The sequence below is a fragment of the Helobdella robusta genome (genome assembly GCF_000326865.2).
Source record: "Helobdella robusta unplaced genomic scaffold HELROscaffold_6, whole genome shotgun sequence".
Lineage (NCBI taxonomy): Eukaryota > Metazoa > Annelida > Clitellata > Rhynchobdellida > Glossiphoniidae > Helobdella > Helobdella robusta.
This window is the reverse complement of record NW_008705330.1, coordinates 3,097,324-3,118,745: the sequence shown is the minus strand read 5'-3', so window position 1 is coordinate 3,118,745 and position 21,422 is coordinate 3,097,324. Positions and strand designations below refer to the sequence as shown.

Sequence of the window (21,422 nt, the reverse complement as noted above, 5' to 3'; positions counted from 1 at the left end):
AGTGTACAAAAAATCAAAGAATCAAACAGGCATAAAACAAGAATCAATATTCAATTAAACAAGTATTAAGTCGATTTTGAACTGATGGCCATTACAAGATTTTTAATCTTTCAGGTCACCAGGTCTAATCATTATTATTGGTTTGATCAATAAACGAATTGTGAATTATAGTTACACACGCATCTAAAAATCAATTAACTAATCAGACAAGCATTAAAAATCAAACAAGCAAAAATTAATATAAAATAGCATACAAACAATCAACTAGTCAATTAAACAAAGAATGAAATAATCTATAACAGTTTAAAAGTCATTCATTCAACGACATTCATTTAGAGTGAGTTACAATAATCATTTCTAGATAAGACAAGCGAAAAAACAAGCAGTTGAAGAGTAGGATCAACAAGAAAAAGTAAGAGTTTTAATTGTAATTGTACGCAGATGGAAGTAAAAGTTTTAGCAACATTATTCATTTGGGAAGACAAAGAAATAGCCAAATCAAAGATAAAGCTTGAACATTGTACAGAAGAAGAAAAAGTTAAAGATAGTTCTAGAGATAAAGTAATAGAAGGAAGATTGATAGTTTTTAGACTTATTAAAACAATATAGTTCAAATTTTGAAGGATTAAGCTTAAGAAACATAGAGGTACACCAGGAAGTGTTAAAGTTAAGACATAATGTTAAATTATTAATAACTTGATGTAAATTAGATTTAGAAAAATAGGTACATGTATATGAATCAGCTGCATAAGTTAACTATTGAAAAAAAGAATTGTACAAGGCAATTCAGAGACATAGAATATAAATAAGAGGACCAAAGATAGAGCTTGAGGTACACCAGAAGCAACTGAAGAAGGAATAGAAATTTTTAATACAACGTGTGCGTAACCATCATGAAGATAAAACGTAAGACAATAATCATTTATGTTTAAAGACTGTTGAAATAGTTTAGTAAATGACCATGATCGACAGTATCAAATGCAGGCAAGATGAAGAAAAAGATTTCAAGTTTCTTTTTAATTCTAAATAGTTATTATAACTGCTCTATTTTTTATAATATTTGTACAGTGTTTTTTAATCAAAGTTCTTGTAATTGGTTTTTTTAACCATCTTTTGGTCACATTTTATTTTGATATACCAGTGAAATAAACAAATTACATTCTATAGCTAGACTCACTTTCAAAATATCTTGTCTGGTTTTTAATTTGTTCAACTTGATAACATTATGTTTTTTGTGGATTGTATCGAAATAACATGTGAAGAAACAAACACAAGACTGAAAAAGATAAACCAAAAATTTTTTAAAAATCTTTTAATAGTTTTTTTAATTTTAAAGATTGAAATAATTTTAAGTTTTATAGATCAAATATAATTTAATTACTAAAAAATTTTTGAGTTTTTGATTTTAATAAATGATTGATAAATTTATTTTTTCCATAATTTTTCTTTGTAGAAAAATTAGAAATTTCAGAATGGAAGGAAAAAAAATTACTAAAGAAGTTAGACAAACAATTTAAAGAAACAAATGAGGCTAAATGTGATAGAGCGGAAAATAATCAATCAACTCAAGGTTTGTTGCAGGAAATGTTTCAATATCATATTGCTGAAAGTTTTATTATGACAAGAGTCCTGCATTGTTCTTGAAGACACACACTTGAAGGTTTAGAGATATTTTACTGAACAAGTGTCAACGTTACTGAACAAGTTACTGAACAATGATCAAGAGTTTGTTTGTCACTAATTTCGATTTTTTTTGATTTACCGATCACTGACAACCAAGCCTCAATTTGAACTTTTGTTGCTGGTCATTTCCTTCAGCTTGTCTGTTTGTTTTTATAACAAATATTTTGAAGCGTTTTTTGCTTTTTGATACAAAATTTCAATCAATTAATTTATAAAACTAGATTAGATGAAACTAGGCGGAATTATTAACACTTATCATTCCAATCTTTTTCAGTATTTTGTTAGAAAATTATAAAAAGCTTGTTTTTCACTGTTCCTAGAAATTAATTACGGGAAGTCAAGCACCACATCATATGCACATGGCGCTAAATAATCTTTGATCTATGAGCAAATGGTATACAAGCAAGACAGGCCAACTTGCAACAAGAACAACAATGATATGATTCCTACCATCTATTCCAACTCACTAAAGGGTCAGAAAACTCTTGAACATTGTAATGATGATCTTGGAGAACCTTGTTCAGTGAAATATCTCTTATGTGTATTGAGAAAACATTTAAAGTGTTTGCGATAACAACATTAGACATTTAGGAAAATCTTGAGCAATTAAAGGATGAAGACGAACACTTAATTTAAGGAAATATGGAATAATTTGAAAACTAGCACAACATGCAAAGTATTTGAAAAATGAATACACCAAATGACAACACCTCACTTCAGCTTGTGGAAATTACTGCTTTAGACCAAATCTTTATTAAGGTAAATAGTTGTAAGCAGTAATAATAATTGATATAAGTATGTATTATTTTCAGCTCTTTATCAGGTGCGATGACGGTAAATGTTACACAATTGGACAACTAGATTTTAAAATTTTATGACAAAAATGACAATAGAAATAAGTTAAGAACAAAAATTTTAAAAACTCACACAATGGTGCCGCAACAAATTGAAATAACTTGCTTGGCATGAAAGACTGCCTTCAATGAAGTACAAGCACATGGCTCTGGCTTAGTCAATCAACAAGATATGGATGAGTTTCTGATTAGCAAATGAATGTTTCTTGTTCATCTTCATAGATCAGTTCACTGATGAGACACTTGGAAAGAACACATTTGGAAGCTAAAGTTGAGGATGTCTCTTTGACCTCTCCACTTTTATTGTTAGAGTGTTTTACAGGTTCCGGTTCCAGTTTGTGATTGAAGGTTGCAGAATTAGAAATTGGAATGGAAGAGTGGAATAGTGGTATCATTTAAAGATTATAATAATATTTGCCTGATCCATCTGTGCTTTTTTGGGATATTTAGAACCGCTCACAAAATGAAACAAATATGGACAGTCATGGCTATCTAAAAAATGTTGTCATGAAATATTTTGTGGTTGAAAATGTTAAAGTTCACTATTTTTACAGAATATATATCAATAGGTCAATGCAACAAAAATAATATTGTTATTCAAGGTCGATTGTTTACAACAAGCATTGCGGTTCCTGGCTCAATATTGAATAATGCCCAGTCTGCTGAGTTGAAAACTTATTTGGTTGGACAAGTTAGTTTTTGTTTTTTATGATTTTAATGAATAATCTTACATATAAGGTTTTCTAATGATAAACGCATTACTATGGTAAATGATAATTTTCAAACAATGTATAACACAAGGTAGCAAGAGCTGCTGTCATATACAATGTCGATGAAATTATTGTTTTTGATGACACATATTCTTTGACAAAGTCAGGTTATGATTGTTTTTAAAAGAATTATTTGCTAATCATAAACTAATTGTAATCATCCATATAATTGTCAATATACTGAGACAAACTTCTTTAAAACCCATCCTCGAACACTGCCTCTAAATATTTTTTCAAAAATACTGCTGCTAAATGACAACAATGGTCCAGAGCATATTTTTTATTTTCCCGTTCGTGTATTTATTTGTCTTTCTTTTGGGATGCAATTCGTGATTTCGAATGAAGTATAAGTTCTTTGAAGGAGTTGGAAGATGAAAATCTGTCATATTTGTTTATAGTTCATGCGTATGCGTATTGTTTTTTTTCAGTTATTTAATTTTGGTTTTCAGTTCAACTATTATGTCAATGTTAGGGCGTTATGTTGACGGTTTGTTGACGTCATATATCTTCTCTTTAACTGTTTTGAAATAAGAGTTAAAGAAAAGGCTTGAAGATTGCAGAATTAGAAATTGGAATGGAAGAGTGTGGAATAGTGGCATCATTCTGTTTTTTCAAATATATACATTTGCAGTTGTTCTTCAAGATTTTCTTCACTAATGTTGACGCAGTTTTCATTGCTTTAATATGTTTCAATGATAAATTTCATCGTTTCATCTACTGAGACATTTATGAAGAGCGATTCAAAGTCCAAACTTGTTTGACAAAACGATATATGCATTAGTATCGGATTAATAAAATTTCTGTGCTGCGACTCCACTTTTGTTCCAGATAAAACTTGTTTGTTGCAACTGCAGTTTTGTTCCATAGCTCTGGTTCTACTGCAATTTTCCACACTGAGTTTTTTTCATAGATTCATCTTTGATTTCGGTCGTAACTGGTCGTGCACTTTTCTTGTTTCTTTTATTCAGTGCGTTTTTCTGTATTTTAACTTTTTTAATCTTTAGGGTCGATTTCTTTGAATTAGCTGTTAGTAATGGTTGATACAATATTCATCAAAGCGCTCTGGTCGTCTTTACAAAACTGTGCTTTTATATTCTAACTTTCGTTAAGCCGAAGTATCTAACGGTTAAATGTATCACAATCAACAAACACATGCACATGTGTGTGTGACACATGCACATGTGTGTGTGTTTGTATGTGTGCGTGTAAGCATGTGTGAATGTATCTACAGGAAACAAGAAAGCGATGGAGTGCTTAATTCGAAAAGCAAGGGTTGTTTAATGATGAACAAAATACTTCAATATCTTGATTGTCCACAGTACCTTCGAAAAACATTCTTCCCACACCAACCAGAACTTCAATTCGCTGGTCTGTTTTTATTAACATTTTAAGCATTTTATTTTCAACTGAATAAATAATTATTTCGTTCAAACAAATTATGCCACGATGGCTTTGTATATTTTTTATTTCCAAGTTAATTATTCTTACCATTTCAACTGTCAAAAGAAGCAGGAAGGAATCACGTTAGCTGTTAATATTGACAGCTTCTTTTGCTCTGTTCCGTACATTTTTTTATCCACAAATATAGTTTGAATTTTCGAATATTGTATTTAGAAACATACATTTCATTTATTAGGACTCCTGAATCCGCTAGATACACCTCACCACATGAGAATACATGATGACTCGCTGTACAGGGAGGGAGTTGTACTGAGCAAGCCAGTGAAACCAGGTCATGGGTCGTACGTGAATGTTGGCTTGAAGGACAACTTGGAAGTGGATAAGCTGATCCAGAATGGAGTTAGAGTTACCGTTAAAGTGAACAAACATAACAATAGCTCAGATGCTGGTTAGCATGATGAAAGAACTATTTCACTTTGTTTTGCTGCTTTGTTCTGTTACATTATAGATTTTAATTTACTTTCTTCACTTCAGAAACTGTTGGACTAAATTTTAAAAATATTACTCTTTCTACTGACTAGATATAAAGCTTAATTAATTACGGTTTTGGTGATTTTTACATAAATCAGAGGTGGGCAAATCACGGGCCGCCGCTAGGAAATTTTTATGGCTCACGAACCTAATTCAGTTTTACATTTGAAAAACTTATTTTTTGCATTATTTTACATTTTAATTCTAATACCTAATTGGAATTCGGAATTTAAGAAAAGTTTGGGCATAAATTATTGCTCGTCTGAGCTTGTTCAAAAACTTCACTAACTTTTTCCAATATTTGAATTTACAATCTACATGTAACTGTGAATTAACATTTTTTGCCTAAATATCTGAATAGGGAAGGGGCGGTATATCAACGATGGAACATACACGTAAAATGCTAATTACCCCGTAGCAACATACATGTTTTATTATACCTTACAACTCTCGCCAAGGCCTAACCGCTTGTTATAATATTTTACCAACCCCTGATAAAAACTATAATTTCTCAATCATCACTGCAACCCAAATGTCTTATTTTCTTGAAATAACAGCTAAGAAGTTAACGGGGACAGTAGTTCCATGGAGTGAGCCTCGAGTAAAGAGTGGCTTGTATTGGGGTTATCGTACGAGGTTAGCAGCTGATTTAAACGAAGCACTCCATGGAAAAAGTGTTGTTGCTCCAGAGGGTTATGACTGCATTATTGGCACATCAGATAAAGGGGACAACATTGACCGTTTCAACTTGCCTTCATATAAGCTAGTATTTTTTAACGTTATTAAATAAATAATTAATATGAAAAGTTAGAATCGCTAAGAATCATTTTTTGTTTAGACATGTGCTGTTAGTTTTTGGAGGATTGAATGGACTAGAAGCCTGCATAGAGTCTGACGAAAGCACCAACCGGCAAAAACCCTTAGATTATTTTCATCACTATATTAATATGTGTCCAGAGCAGGGATCTAGAACAATTCGAACTGAAGTAATTAATTATTTCCATACGTTTTTTTAACATTTCTGTAAAATTTATAAATTCACCTATTTGCTTACCTTATATCATTCAATTTCTATTATTGATTAAAATAATCTTTTTCAGGAGGCTATTTTGATTAGTCTGTCTTGTTTGAAAAGAAAAATGTTCTCCAATAATATAATCTAATAATATTAATGTAATGAATTATTATTAAACTGTGCTAAATTTATTATTTTTGTTTAGCTTTTTTAATATAAAGAAATAATGCAATTTGTTTTGTGTTATTTTTATTCCGTTCGAAGATCACGAAGCAGGCAGTTGCAAAACACTGGCTCAAAGGGTTACGAAGTTTCTATTAACCACTTCCAAATGGATCTACCCGCACAACGTTTGGCAATGCGATATATACACAATGCGTCTCAAAATGATAACGATCGGTTTTTTTCACTTTTTAAAAACTATTTTCTCGGCTTTTTTCTATTAACATTTAAACAATTATAGTGTTAAGTTTTTCTTCTAAACTTAAGACATCTCAGATTACTAAAAAATAATTTTAATGATGGGTAAAGGTGACGGGGGTACCTGCCAAGCACGACGATCTCAAATCCGTTCGGCTATACACATCGGAAATATATACTAAATACGCATAAATGTTATGCAAATGTATGAAATACATCTTTAAAGAATAAATAAGTATTTATTAACCAACTATAAAATTGTAAAATTTGATGAACGATTGTTTATAGAAATTAATGAATGAAAGCCAACTGAAAATGTGCAAGAGTGCGTTCAAGGGCCAGCATAGGTATTATAATTATATGCAAAATGATATGAACGAAGACAAAAAAAAATTCATAATTTTAATATGAACATGAAACGAAAATAAAATAAGTTTTGAAAGTCAATTTTGTTCCAATTTCCATCGGTTTAAATATTCATTTTTTAAGTCTGTAACATTTTTAAACAGCCTTCCATTGGCATAAACTGCTATTAAGACAATTTGACAATGCTAATATTAAGACAATGTTACAAAGACAATTTGTTGAATTTGTATTGAAACAAAATCGAAAATACAAAAAGTTTAAAGTGGGTCACATCAGCGATTTCAAGATAAAATTTTAAACGAGACAAAATGTAAATCAACTCTCAAAAACCTTTATACAATATTTCAGTGAAATCAACCCATATACTGAGCGCTGCTTCCTAAAAATGGCCTAGAGGTTTGGGATATTCCTAAAAATCCTGGTTGTCTAGTTTGGACGTTATCTTTGGTCGTACGTTTTTTATTTTGAAAAGAGAATTGTCGGACATTTTTACTTACAGTTTTGCTGGACTTATTAACATTGCTCTCAGTTTTTCCTTTTACTTTTTTAGAATACTTTTTCTTCCACTTTTTTTTAAACTGTGACGGTTTCTTTTTATTAATTGAAGAGCTTGGTTCATGTGCGAAATATGGCGAGTCAAAAGATGAAGCTTCATTAGTATTTGACAACTCTTCATCAAAATCATCATTGATAAAATCTTTGAAATCGGCGTCTAGAGCAGTTAGCTGATGTGTATAATCCATAGTGATCTCTAACATCTTTGTTCCATATTTTTCTGCCTTATTTAATGTTACTCCTTCTATCCCAGAAAGTTCTTCTATCGTAATAGGCAACTGATTAGCAATTCTTCGTAGTGTTTCACTATTGAAAATATGAGTGTAATTAATTTTGTTTTCAGCAATGGCAGTTTCTTTAGCAAAAATAAGTAAATCTTTATAACATGATTCCAAAATATTTGATTTGGGGTCATATTTTTCCTGTTGTTGCTCTTCAACAACACTTTTAGATCCTCCTCTTTTTTGAAACATAATTTTGTGTTGACCTTTGAGCAGCTCTTCAGCCTTAAGACCAAGCTTAATGTAACAAACCGTATGATCGTGATTAGTTATGTGCAATTCTTCATCTAAAACACCTTCTATCACCATCTGTCTAAACAATCTTTCTGAGTCATTTCTATCCAAGCCATATTTGGTGCTCTTATCATAAAATCTAGATGAATTATGGCCAGACTCAATCACTTTGCTGTTTTTAGAGCCCTTAAACACTTCAATGAGATGTATCATGGTATATTTATCATAGCTTTTCATTTTCATCTCTTTAAAACCTTTAACTATCTCAATAGCTGCTTCAGATGCATCCCATATTTGGAATTTTTCTTTTGAAGAACAATTATCACATAGCGCACCTTTAAACACTCCACATTTACTTTTGTCAAATGTTTCTCCAAAGTAAAACATTTGTTGAGACCGACGACAATCTGTTTTATTTTCACAATACTGAACCATACGATATAAATTATCTAGATGCACTTTCTTACCTTCAAAATTACCTGCCTCATCTGTTTCTATCATCCTCCTTAACCGTGAAACATCTTGATATGAGTAAAATAGAGTACAAACAGCTATCAACCCATCCCTCCCGGCTCTTCCTGATTCTTGGTAATATCCTTCAATTGATTTTGGCAGCGAATAATGCATAACAAATCTAACATCAGGCTTGTCTATACCCATACCAAATGCAATGGTGGCACACACTACTTTACAATTGATTTCGCTGATCCATCTTCGTTGAACATCATTTCTTTCACTGTCTGTGAGTCCTGCATGATACGATTCAGCAGGAATGTTTGCTTTCCTTAGATCCTGAGCCACTGAATCACATTCTCTTCTGGATAAACAATAAACTATTCCAGACTGGCCAGAAAATTTTTGTTTGATCAAATCAATTATTTCATTGGTAAGGTTTTTGGGTTTTTTGGGTCTTAAGTCATATTTTAAGTTTGGTCTGTTAAAACTTTGCATGAACCATTTTGGAGTTTTCATTCTAAGTTGATGCAAAATATCCTGCCTAACCCTAGGTGTTGCCGTTGCTGTTAGCGCCATCATTGGAACCTCTGGAAATTTTTCTTTCAATATATAAAGTTTTTTGTAATCTGGTCTGAAGTCGTGCCCCCACTGGCTAACGCAATGCGCTTCATCAATAACAAATCTTGACAACAATTTTCTCCGATAAAGATTATCAAAAGCCGAAATTAATTTATTGCTAGCACATATTTTTTCAGGAGTCACATATAACAATTTTAAATCTAGATCTTTATAAAACAGTTTGGCATAAATTTTATCTGCCGCAGTTGAACTAATTTCTCCAGAGAGATGACTGGCAGACACATCTAATGATTGGAGTTTTTGGACTTGATCCTGTATAAGAGACTTCAAGGGAGATATGACGATCGTGACTCCATCATTTACTAAGGCAGGAAGTTGATAACAGAGCGATTTTCCACCACCAGTTGGCATCAAAACAAAACAATCATTCCCTAAAATAGCAGCATTTATAGCTTGCAACTGATTTGTTCTAAAAGTCTTTAAACCAAAAACTTGTTGGAAAACTGACATTAATTTAGGATAATGAGAATGATAAGTGCTGTTAAAAACTGGACACAAGCCATCATCCATTTTTTTGTCTCTAAATTTTGGAAAATTTGCAGATGATTGACTTTGAATCGAGGTTGAATCAAAATTTTTGAAGGTTGAGCTTACTTCACTTTGACATATTCGATCACCGTTTGAAACACATTTGTTTGAAACATCCTGATAAGCAGCCATTCCACTTGAATTTAATAAAGTGGATTGATTAAACTTACTAAATGTTGATTCGTTATTAGGAGATTCAATTGTGTGCTTTACTGCAGGTGTGCCAAGGAGAGTTTTCATATTTGGAGTGCTGGTATTGATTTTGCTCAACACTCGATTTTCCAATTTGCTAATTTTTAACTGGTTAGGTGAAACATTTTTTCTGTCAAATTTTTTATTATTCATGATTAAATTACTCCTAATTTGTTTAAAATCTGTCAGCAAATCATTAGCCTCACTAGAGCTTTTGAGAGTATGCCGCTTGCAAAGCAGTTCTTGAAGCTTCTGACTATCAACACTTTTGAGAGATAACAACTCACCCATACTTATTTCACTGATGATTTTACATATTTCTTCTGAAACAAATAACAACTCTTCAAAATTGTCACTTTTTTCAAGCTTATTCAGATCAGGCTCCGCGGATTCTGCTAATTCTGATGTATTGAAATTCAAATCAAATTTTATTCTTGATTTGTTTGGTTGATTGTCATCATTTATTGACAGTTTTCTTTTTTTATTATTCAAGGATGTTGCAAATGTTGATGAATTTAAATTAAAGTCTGATGAGATATCATCAAAATTCATAGCATTAATGACGTCAAAAGTGTCATCCAAATAGGAATTCTCGTGACATTTATTTACAGTACCTGGTTGTTTCTGGATGGTTTTCTGATCTTTGAGACATGAATTAAAAAATGATGATGTGCTGTCGTCAGATGTCAAAGGTGGTACATAGGCAATCATTTTGCCGGATTGTGGTTGAGGTGTGTTTTGAATATTTCTTAAAAAGCTATTGTTTTTGACATTTATGAAAGAATCAACAACTTTTTTCAATTGTTTATCATCATTAAATGATGGGCTTTGAGCATTTGATTCTAATTTATCACTAATACTAAATTTACTGTTGGAACTTTCAGCAACATTTTCACAAATGTTAGTTTCATCACTTTGATTGGTGACTTCACTATTTTTTGATGTATTGGAGATTAAACCATTTAAAAAAGTTAAATTTTCATTAGTAACTCTTTTGAGACATGTTGACTTCTTAAATTCAAACTTTTTTTTTTGTACAGAATCCATCAGTTCTGAAAATTTAAAATTAGAAATAGAAATCATTTTAAAATAAATAAAGCAGTAATTAGACAAGGAATAATTCTCTAAAAATGAATTGCAAAATCAATTAATGCAAGTTCATGAATATTCTCAAGATGCATTTGAACAAACATTAAAAAACTGATTTGTATTAAAATTAACAAACCCCATTCTCTCATCTAAATTTTAATATATTATTAAAATTTTAAAGCAAAATAAAAAAAAAAGTTAAAGATTAACAAACAAAAAATACAACATTTAGTGATCGGTGTTAAAAAAATAACTTTTGTTATCAATGAAAATTAAGTTTGTGTGTGTGTGTGTGTGTGTGTGTGTGTGTGTGTGTATGTATGTATGTATGTATGTATGTATGTATGTATGTATGTATGTATGTTTGTTTGTATGTATGTATGTATGTATGTATGTATGTATGTATGTATGTATGTATGTATGTATGTATGTATGTATGTATGTATGTATGTATGTATGTATGTATGTATGTATGTTGGCATTGTCTAATTTTGAGGTTGAACATTGTTGATCAACCAACATAACAGAAGTTTCACTCTGGCTAGTTTGATTAGCATATTACATTATAAACAAAAATTTCATGCCAGTTCTACAAATCAAAACTTATCATCAGAACCAAAACGTAACAAAAATAAAACTCAGACACTATAGAGTCTGAAAGAAACAATGAACTAAGTGGCAAAAAAACACAACTTGTTTTATTAAAATATTCCAACACTCCGCTTTTTCAGCTTAAAAATTTTTTTCGTTTTACTTTTAAACTTTATAGCTGTCAAAGTTAAACAGAAATTTAATACCTTAATGTTAATCTTAATTTGATAAACTCTAACCAGGGGAGGCCTGCTAATGTGAATGGTCTTTGATCATTATTATGACTCCATATAAAAATACTAAAACATTTAAAATATAATCAAAATAAATAATATCTTTAAAGAGTAAATGACAATATTAGTATTCAATAAAAATATATGGAAACTATATTACTATAGGAAATGACACCAGACTCTAGCAAAGTCAAAATTTGCACAGTGCGTTTGAGGGTAAGTATATATATAAACCATACAATATATAAATAGACATAACGTAGGTATTTTAAGTTTATGTCTCTTCTAACTCTAATTAGTCTAACCCTCTAACTAGTCTAACCCTATATTAACTCTAACTATTCCAACATTTGAAGCCTTTACACTTGTTCAAAACAATTTTCAAAATAAAATAAGCCGTGAAGTTCGATTCAAAAATTAAAAAAACTGTTTTAATAGACACTTCAATTAGTTCATGAAGTGGAAATCTCAAGTCAAGGGTAACCTATTATTTTTTAATTGTGTCATGTAAAAATGTTGAGAAATATTACAGAAAATTTATTTAGCTGCAGCCAAACCACACAGTACTGACCAGATGAAATATATATTATACAACTATATAATTATAATTAAAATATTAAATATATATATATATATAATATATATATAATTAAATATATAATATATATATAATTAAATATATATATATAATATATATATATATATAATTAAATATAGAGAATGCATTATAACATTTTAAAATCAAATCAAAGTGTAGCAGTGGTTGGCATGTAAGGTAAAATTGAAAATACCGCTAAAAAAATTTTATGACCCACCAGACCATGTGAGCTCACTGTCTTTAATAATTAGGATGTAGTCAACCGTCAGGTAGAGTGTGCTCGTATTAAAATTCTGTTATTCATAAAAATAAATTAATTAAACAAACAAATGTTTTTTTTAATCGATTAAGAAAGAGATTAAAAATAGACTAACGAATTATGGAAAGCTAAAGTGAAAGTTTTAAAAAATTTATATCATATAATTATTGTACATATAATGTACATATTATATGTATACGTTTCAAATGTCCAGTTATCATTATATAGCAATACATTTACAACAAACTTTTCAGCAAAAGCATAAAAGCAATGTTTTCAATACCGAAGATAAGAAGTTACGAGCCTGTGGAATATCTGGTAATCTGCTTCAATGGATCCCCAACCGACTTAAGAAGAGAGGACAACAAGTGCGGATCAAAGGCAGGAATACCTCTTGGATTAACGTTACAGGTGCAGTTTCTCAGGGTACTGTTTTGGGACTTCTACTATTCGTTATTTATATCAACGACATGGACTTAAGCAAATTTCAAAAATATCAAAGTTTGTCGATGACACGAAACTGTGTGCAAAGTTCAACAATGAGGCAGATATGGAAGTGTTAAGACAGAATTTGGCAAAATTGTACAAGTGGTCTGAAGATTAACAAATGTTTGTTTTAATTTCGATAAATGTAAGTTATGCCCATGGAAAGAAAGAACACGGGCTTTCGCAATTTCAGTTGAGCAATCAGGAGCTACGATCGACCGAATAAGAAAGGACCTTGGAGTCATCTTTTGCAGAAGCACAAAAACAAGATGAAGAAAATGTGCAATCGCAGCGAGCAAAGCAAACTAAATACTTGGATTTATTAGAACAGTGGTCAGCAGAGAGAAATCGACAATTATAAATTTGTATAAACTTTAAATTGTTCCATTCTGGAATAGCCTAATGTATTCAAGTATAGAGTCCAGATTTGCAAAAAATAGACATTCTTGAGAAAGTACAACGAAAAGCAACAAAAATGAATGAATATTGGGCGAGGTAGATATGTAAAATAAGATGCATATACATATAGGTCATCATTCCTTTCTTACATTTTTAAGATGGTTTAAAAATTTTGTTTGTTTGTTGGTATGTGTAGAATGACACAATAATTTAGCTAGAGAATCAATTGTATTAAAAAATCCTAAACAATCGAAATTTGAAAAAACTATAAAGCATTATTTCTCTGTTATTGTGTCGCATGATCATTGGTCTTTTTTCCTACCGCTTACATCATTTTCCTAATTCGCGAAAGTTTCTATAGTGAAACACAAAAATTTTTCGGTCATTAATTTTATTTCAAATATAAAGCATGAAGAAAATAGTTGATTGAATAACAATTCACAAATAATTATGCACCAAAAATCTTGAAAACATATTTAAAAATAACTAAAAGACTAATCGCGCAATTTAAACTATTTAAAAAGTTTTCAAAAATAGATTCAAATAATGATTAAAAAATTCACCAAATTGAAAATAACTATGGTTAAAAAACGACAAATATCAAACTCTCGAAAATATGTAAAAAATTCTAACTACTATAATCACAGAGTCTATGTTAAGAGGAACATTGAAACGTAATAAATAAATAAATACTTCATATGAAACTGCGCGACTCATTGAGAAGAATGTGCTCATAAGATAAAAGAAATGTTTGAATTTCATGCCTTGAAAACAAAACAAAAAAGACCATCTCAAATAAAAATTTGTTTTGAGCATCAACTTCTTACAATTTCAAAATTAAAACCTAAAAATTTTGAAAGTATGAAAAAATAAATGGTAAAGTTATTGCTATTCTAAGTGAAGCAAAAACGAAACGACAGCGATAAAATGAAGTTAAAATATTTTATAAATCCTAGAGAAAAAAGAAAAAAGGTAAACCATTACATGAGGTATTAACTTGCTATAAAAATATTTTTTACAACAATTCAATTTTATTAAAAAATGTTGTTATATCAAATTAATAGACATAGCCAACATAGTCAAAAGTACCAAAAATAATTGCAGTACAATTATCTAAATTAATAAGAAAATATAAAATGTCTACAAAACTTCCTCGGGGATATGAAATTCAAAATGTTAACATTTTAATAAACATATAAAATTGAAAAAATAAATCGGTAAAAGATTTAAAAGTAAAATACAAAAATGCGTAAATTCGGGTGTCAGATACTTCCGTAGAAAACAGAAAACTATGCATTAGAAAAAAGAGATGAAAATAACTTTGTGACTGAATTAAATTTAAATCTAATTTGTAAATTAAATCAACTCGCTTAGTTTCCTTCTCAGTGGCAGTTATATGAAGAAAAAATTGTTACGAATGAAACAAACTGCTGATTTAATGAAACGTTCCTAGGTTATTTTGACATTTTAGCACATACGAAAGGGCATTGTTCTTGGTCTATCGGCTCCATCCTTTACAAGTGGCTTGTGGAACTCGCGGCCAGGTGTTGAGTGAACAATGGCCCAGCACTGATCACAATAATATTGCAAGCAAACAACGTTAGCGCAAAAATATGGAGCGTGTTTCCCTCCACTGCGAATCCCCTGACATTCATCGCAAATCTGATCCTCCAAAACATATGGTTTCACTTCAACCTGTGTTCATTAAACATAAATATTAAAATTGCTATATATATATATATATATATATATATATATATATATATATATATATATATATATATATATATTAGCTCTTCGTAACATAAACACGTTAAATGTCTTAAGTTGATTTCATTTATTTACCCTTTTATCGATATCTCCGTGCTGTAACTGTACGAACCGAGAATTGATTGCTGATAGAAAACTCTGCTGGTTGGAAAAAGTAACTCTGCCAGCTCCTTTCGGATATTTGAGATCCGGGTCGGTGTCAATACCAGCGTAGCACACCGGTCCATACATCCGGGACATCACCATCGCCAATTCAACTGAAAAATTGTTTTCAATGGAAAAATAACCTCATTTTTATTTGTTTTTTGCGTGGTATTATTATTAAAAGTACGTTAATTTAATCGTACATTTGAATTATAATGCTTAATATGTTAAGTCTAATGTTAACAAGCACCCAATATAATTTAAAAAATTGTTGAGCTACAAAAAAGTAAGACATGAAAATATGAATGCCCAGTTTGAAAATTTTTTTATCTTTCGCGACATTCAAACCTAAGTACCTCTACCTACGAAGACAGCAGTATCAACGACAGCGTTAACAATTATATTCAACTAAATGGGAGATTTTTTGAGTAGCTGGCGTTTAATGTTTTCTTTTTCATATAAATGAATCTTTCTTCTCAGTAGGCTACTCTTCCGTCGCTACAAAATAACTTGCGATGTATCGAGCGGATCACCAGAAAGACGGTGAACGATGATCGATCGCTTAACTACTTTAAATAGTTCAGCCTCCATCAACGGAATTAAATTTTTCATACATTCAACTTTGCATTTTAAACGCAGCCTTTTTACGGTTTAAATGCCTTCAAAATTTTAAGTTTCTAAATCGATTTTAAATCGAGATATTTTAATTTGAGACAACTTCGCCCGTTAGTAATTTATCTGAGTTAATAAAACTAATTGAAAAAATTTATTTTTAAAGTTGCAGTAATTTTTAAAAGTCAGAATATTTCGCAAGAAATTTGAATAAAAATAATATCCGGATGGCATTTTCGTTTTCATAGAAGTCAACGCAAAAATTTTAAAAGTTGCTTGGATTGAAGAAATGTTGTGCCACGCGTTATGACGTTTAGCGTGATGGCGGCACATTTTCTCGGTTGTTTCTTGTTTATGCTTCTCTTCTTTTTTACTATAATTATCTTTTTCTATATCTTGTAAAGATTATTATGCCTTATTCTAGAGACTTACTATTGAGCCTTGATTGAAGAAAGGACAACTTGTTCCGAACGCATGGAGAATCTGACTATCGATCATTAAGTTATAGTTATCGATTGTATGCACAAAATAGTTTTAACTTACTAAGTTATTTTCAATCTGATACATTAGCAAATTAGCAGCGTGTCATTCAAATTTTGAAAATCGCTGCTGAACGCTGCTGAAGTGAATGACAATTACTTAAGTATCAGTTGTCAGAAAAATAAATCTGCAAATTCTTTCAAACTAGTATTATATTATAACTTATATATAAAAAAGTCAGCAATATAAGCTGCACACAAAACGTCAAACAAGTGCATGTTAAAATATTTTGCGCAGTTTAAATCATAAAAGCATCCCCACATATTTCCTCTAAGCATGGAATGAATTGGGCAGCAACTGAGTTCGAAATTCAAATGCAAAGTCCTATCACATCCAACGTGTGTTACGCGTAGTTTCACGGTGTGTGTTTGTTGTTAATATCTCAGAAAATTAACTAAGGAAGAATTATTTTTATCAATAATATCATTCAAGTTTTTATCGGACCTCCTAAACTTTTATTCTAATCATGGATGAGTAGATAAATATAAATTATTGCTCGATTCGATGTTTTAACACCGACAAACGTTTCAAGGTGAAACATAGTTAAATTTCTGATTCAAGTTACATAAATTTTTTAAAAATATTTCAAATATCTTGAATAACGAATAACGTGCTATTTTTCTTTACAATTTTTTTTTTCAAAAAAGTTTATTTAGTGGCGGGGATGGCAGCAAAGCTTAATTTAATCAATGAAAATTTCATAAAACAGTTTGAACCTATTTTTCCAGCAGAGAAAATATCGAAAAATCAATTAAACAGCTATTAAGAACAAAGAAATTATAGTGATTCAATATTTCAGAAGTGTTATGTTATTGTAAACCTGAAAAAGTTCGTTTTCAATTGAAAAATATGAAGGTAATAATAATAAAATTTAATGATATTTGCATGACATGAATTATTAAATAAAATCTCTTTCGATAGTAAATAATTAACGAATTTTAAACAATAAAAATGTACCTGCTCTCATTGGCCTTGGAACGCCACCAACAAAAACAGTCTTTCGGGGATCCAATGGCTGAGCGCCATCAACCACAAAATCACAATCAGATAGTTTCCAAGGACGTATCTGAACCTTAGTTGCATAAAAATTTTATCGTTAAATAAAAGTAATCATGAAAAATCATCAGTGAAAATAAAAGAAACAAACTAAAAATATGAAATAAAACCAATACAAACTGCTTTATCCTTCATGGTCGGGCTGGAGACATGCCAATATATCTTTGAGCCTTCCACAGCACAAACTTGAACCAGAGCTTGAACTGATTTTTCATCTTCAAATAAAAGAAAGCAATAACCTGACGAGAAAATTCAAATCAATTTTTCATTGAAAATCTATTTAACGTTTTTAAAATTAACACCCGGTAGAAAAAAACAAAAGTTACAAATTGAGAGTTAATGAAATGGACTTTGATTAATTTGATAAACCTTTGGGTGGAAAGTATGATTTACTTTCAGCTTTATGAGGCCAATCAACCAGTACAGATCCAAATTTATGAAACGATGCCAGTATTTCTTCTAAAAATGTTGTTATATCAACCAAAGAATTCATTAGACACTAGACATCAAAAATTAATATGTAATTTTACCTTCATCAATATCTGGAGGCAATCCTCCAACAAATACTTTTTTAGAATATACTTCTCCTGAATCCAAAAATGAAAATTGGTTGGCTGGTTTAACCAGGCTCAAAGCAGAATAACTTGGATCGATATAAGGAAATGAGCGATCTTTCATTAACATGTACCTCAAATCGGGCAGCTTGGATGTAGTTTGAACATTTTCAACTGTAAATAAAAATAATAAAAAAATAAAAGCCGTGAAATGCACGTTCACGTTATACATAATTTAACTAAACATTAAATTTTATTCATTTTTTATTTACAGCTCTTTTGATTATAAAAATTGTCTAGAAATTAATAAGGTAAGTATGCAAAATCATGTTTAACTTTGAAATACCATTAGAATCATTGTATGGCCCAGAAACGTTTTTCAAAATATCAAATAAAAATGGATTCTGAGAGTTTAGAATGCATGATGGATTTTTCAGTGAATTCTGAAAGAAAATATAAAAATTGGCATTTCAGGTCATTCGTATATATTTATATATGAATAATTTATTTTGTTTAAATAATTAAATGTAGCGGATAACTCACAAAATTTGCTGTTTCGTTCAAATCCATAGGGTTGATAAAACTGAAATATAAACAAAATTATTATATATGAATTACAACTTTGAAACTTTGAGCTAAAAAATATGAAAGAAACCTTGAACGTGTTTGGATAGCCGCGTTGATACTATTGTCCAGCTTTTTAACGTTCCAACTATTAGAAATTGGATATTTCATTGATTCCAAATTATTTATTGCATAATTTAAATCTGGAGTTGCGTTTAGGTAATGGGGTACGTTATTAAATTGCAAAAAATCCTTTTTAATAAAATTATTCGGGCATTGAGCGTAATTTTTTATCGACATGTTCACTGTCAACAAATCTGGGTATATAGAAGAGTTCAGTCCTATGTTCAAAAATCCATCATTTTGAGCAAAACTTGTGCTTGGATCACAAAGTTGAGAGTTTTTTTGTGTTATTGCTAATTGACTAAGGACCGCCATAATAGAACTAATTTCCGTTTCCGAATTTGATGCAGGATCGTGAGTATTGGAAATCAATAAATCTTTAGGGTCATCCAGTGAAATTTCAGGATTTGTATTTCTTGCAGATGTTGAATGATGATTCCCTTTTGAACTGTTTCCGTTGAAATACTTATTCGTAACATTTTCCATAGTTTTGCTTTAATAAGCTGAATTTAGTTTATAAAATTATTTTACAAACCATCTTCATTCAGACATACAATGACAGGAAATAATTCACTTAATGCTCGTCTGCAAACAAATACGCACATTTATACATTAACATACAATACAAATATACATATACATATATTATATATATATAATATAGATGCATGTTTATACACATACAATGCGTATATAGAAGCATGCATACAAGCATACACTGCTTACACGCAGTATATATTTCTCGATACAATATATTTATATTCTGATATTAAATCGAAAACCTTATGTTGCTCGAGCGGACTTGCTGCAGAATTTAAAAAGCGCTCAACGGAGATTGTTGGTTTTTTTACAACATCTAAGAGTTTATTCATCTACATACATTATACAAATATTTATATACATGCTATTTTAACCTTTTAAAAATATTGAATGCTTTTTAAAATTTATTCAAAAGATTGGATTTTCAAATATATTAAAAATATTGGTGCCGCAGCTGAAATATCTGCAAAAAAAAATCAAAAATCTCAATAACCTTACAAACATTAGTCCGTCGAACAACATTTTGAACTTGACAATAAAAGTAAAGCTTTCAATTAAGCCGATTCAGTTCGCAGTATAGATATATTAATTGAACCTAAAGGCCCCGGTTTACGATCGTCTTCTTGTTCTCACTTCTTCTTAAATCGTGTTAAACACTCTTTTGCAAAATCTGCTTTTGCTTTTTTAGGCCCTTTTTTTCTGGAACTCTCTACCTACTTCTCAGACTACTTCTCCATCAATTACGAAGTTCTGAGCGGATCTCAAGACCCATCTGTTTGCAAAATTCGTTGAGGAGCACTGTTGAACATAGCGGATATAGTGCTTTATAAGCTAATTGATTGATTGATTGAACAAATTTTTAAATTTTCTGATTGCTTTCGCAAAAAAGACGGCTTGTGGCACTTTATCAACTTGAGTATAACATCGAACGTTAAAACTCCACAAGACGTAGTGGTTAAAGTCGCCTTGTCCTCTTACGCAGTGACCGAATAAGAATATGGAGCCCCGCCAGCCACAGGCATTGTGTGTGATGCGCCGTTTGGCATGTATTCAGACACAGCATAGGCTTACCATTTGAGTGTTGTTGATTCTTATGAAATTCGAAGAGTCTAATAGACATTCAACATTTTTTTAAATATTTAAAATTAATGAAAGAGATCGGATAGTAAAATAAATGGGAGCTGCATTGCTTTCTCAATGAGCAGCTTTTCTAAGTTAGAAATTCTAACCAACAGTTATGTGACGTTGACAATGGTTTTGTCTACGCACACGTCCTATGATAAACTTTCATTGCACTTCGTTCAGTGATTTTCCAATATTTATTCGATTCTTTGTCATGTGATAAATTTAATTTTTTTATTTTATTCTCTCTTCTCTCTATTCACACACACACATACACACACACACACACACACATACACATGCTCGCACGTACACACCAATCACACTAATCACACGCAGAAGATCAGTTGTCATGGGGGTGACATTACACATTACACAACGTTACACAACCATTATACAAAAAACTACATTTCTATGTTATGCAAGAAATAATAAAAAAAATTGTCAATGTAGAATTGTGATGTAGTAGTCACTAAAACCCGACAAATATTTTCAAAAATTTGCGCATTATTATTATTATTTATTAAAATAGCTCAGGCGAATAGCTTGTTGTCCAAATTAGAATAAAACAACAATAAACATTTAGAACGTGAAAAATAAAACAAATATCATAAATAGAAAAATCAAATGAAGTTCAGTTTAACATCAAGTAATATCAAGTTCATTAACTAAGAAAGACAAATAAAATACAAGATATCAAAGTGTATTACATTTTTTATCAGCAAAAAAGTGTTTAATTTAATTTTAAAGGTCCCTAGGATTGTTGCATCGTCTGGCAAAGCTTTCTTGGCCTGGACAACATGATTCAAAAAAAGAA

At 30.5% G+C, this 21,422-nt stretch overlaps 4 protein-coding genes across 4 annotated transcripts; 2 read left to right on the top strand and 2 right to left on the bottom strand.

The window, feature by feature from the left end:
• Positions 1-955: 955 nt before the first annotated feature.
• On the top strand, positions 956-4,028 carry HELRODRAFT_164265 (hypothetical protein; the record flags this gene model as incomplete). Its single annotated transcript, XM_009029244.1, has 6 exons — positions 956-1,008; positions 1,454-1,499; positions 2,404-2,442; positions 2,760-2,871; positions 3,107-3,228; positions 3,939-4,028. 6 exons carry the CDS (start codon positions 956-958, stop codon positions 4,026-4,028), a joined length of 462 nt encoding a protein of 153 aa, XP_009027492.1.
• Positions 4,029-4,518: 490 nt separating this feature from the next.
• HELRODRAFT_164264 (hypothetical protein) lies at positions 4,519-6,229 on the top strand (the record flags this gene model as incomplete). The annotated part of the gene is made up of 4 exons (XM_009029243.1): positions 4,519-4,675; positions 4,944-5,156; positions 5,797-6,005; positions 6,197-6,229. The coding sequence occupies 4 exons, from the start codon at positions 4,519-4,521 to the stop codon at positions 6,227-6,229; spliced, it is 612 nt and encodes a 203-aa protein (XP_009027491.1).
• A 1,923-nt stretch (positions 6,230-8,152) lies between these two features.
• HELRODRAFT_68914 (hypothetical protein) lies at positions 8,153-9,655 on the bottom strand (the record flags this gene model as incomplete). Its single annotated transcript, XM_009028971.1, has 1 exon — positions 8,153-9,655. A coding segment is annotated over one exon (1,503 nt), but the record flags the coding sequence as incomplete, so codon positions are not given.
• Positions 9,656-15,047: 5,392 nt separating this feature from the next.
• Positions 15,048-18,380, bottom strand: HELRODRAFT_69117 (hypothetical protein; the record flags this gene model as incomplete). Its single annotated transcript, XM_009029009.1, has 6 exons — positions 15,048-15,275; positions 15,426-15,607; positions 17,604-17,718; positions 17,823-17,941; positions 18,072-18,161; positions 18,233-18,380. The coding sequence occupies 6 exons, from the start codon at positions 18,378-18,380 to the stop codon at positions 15,048-15,050; spliced, it is 882 nt and encodes a 293-aa protein (XP_009027257.1).
• Between the last annotated feature and the right edge of the window lie 3,042 nt (positions 18,381-21,422).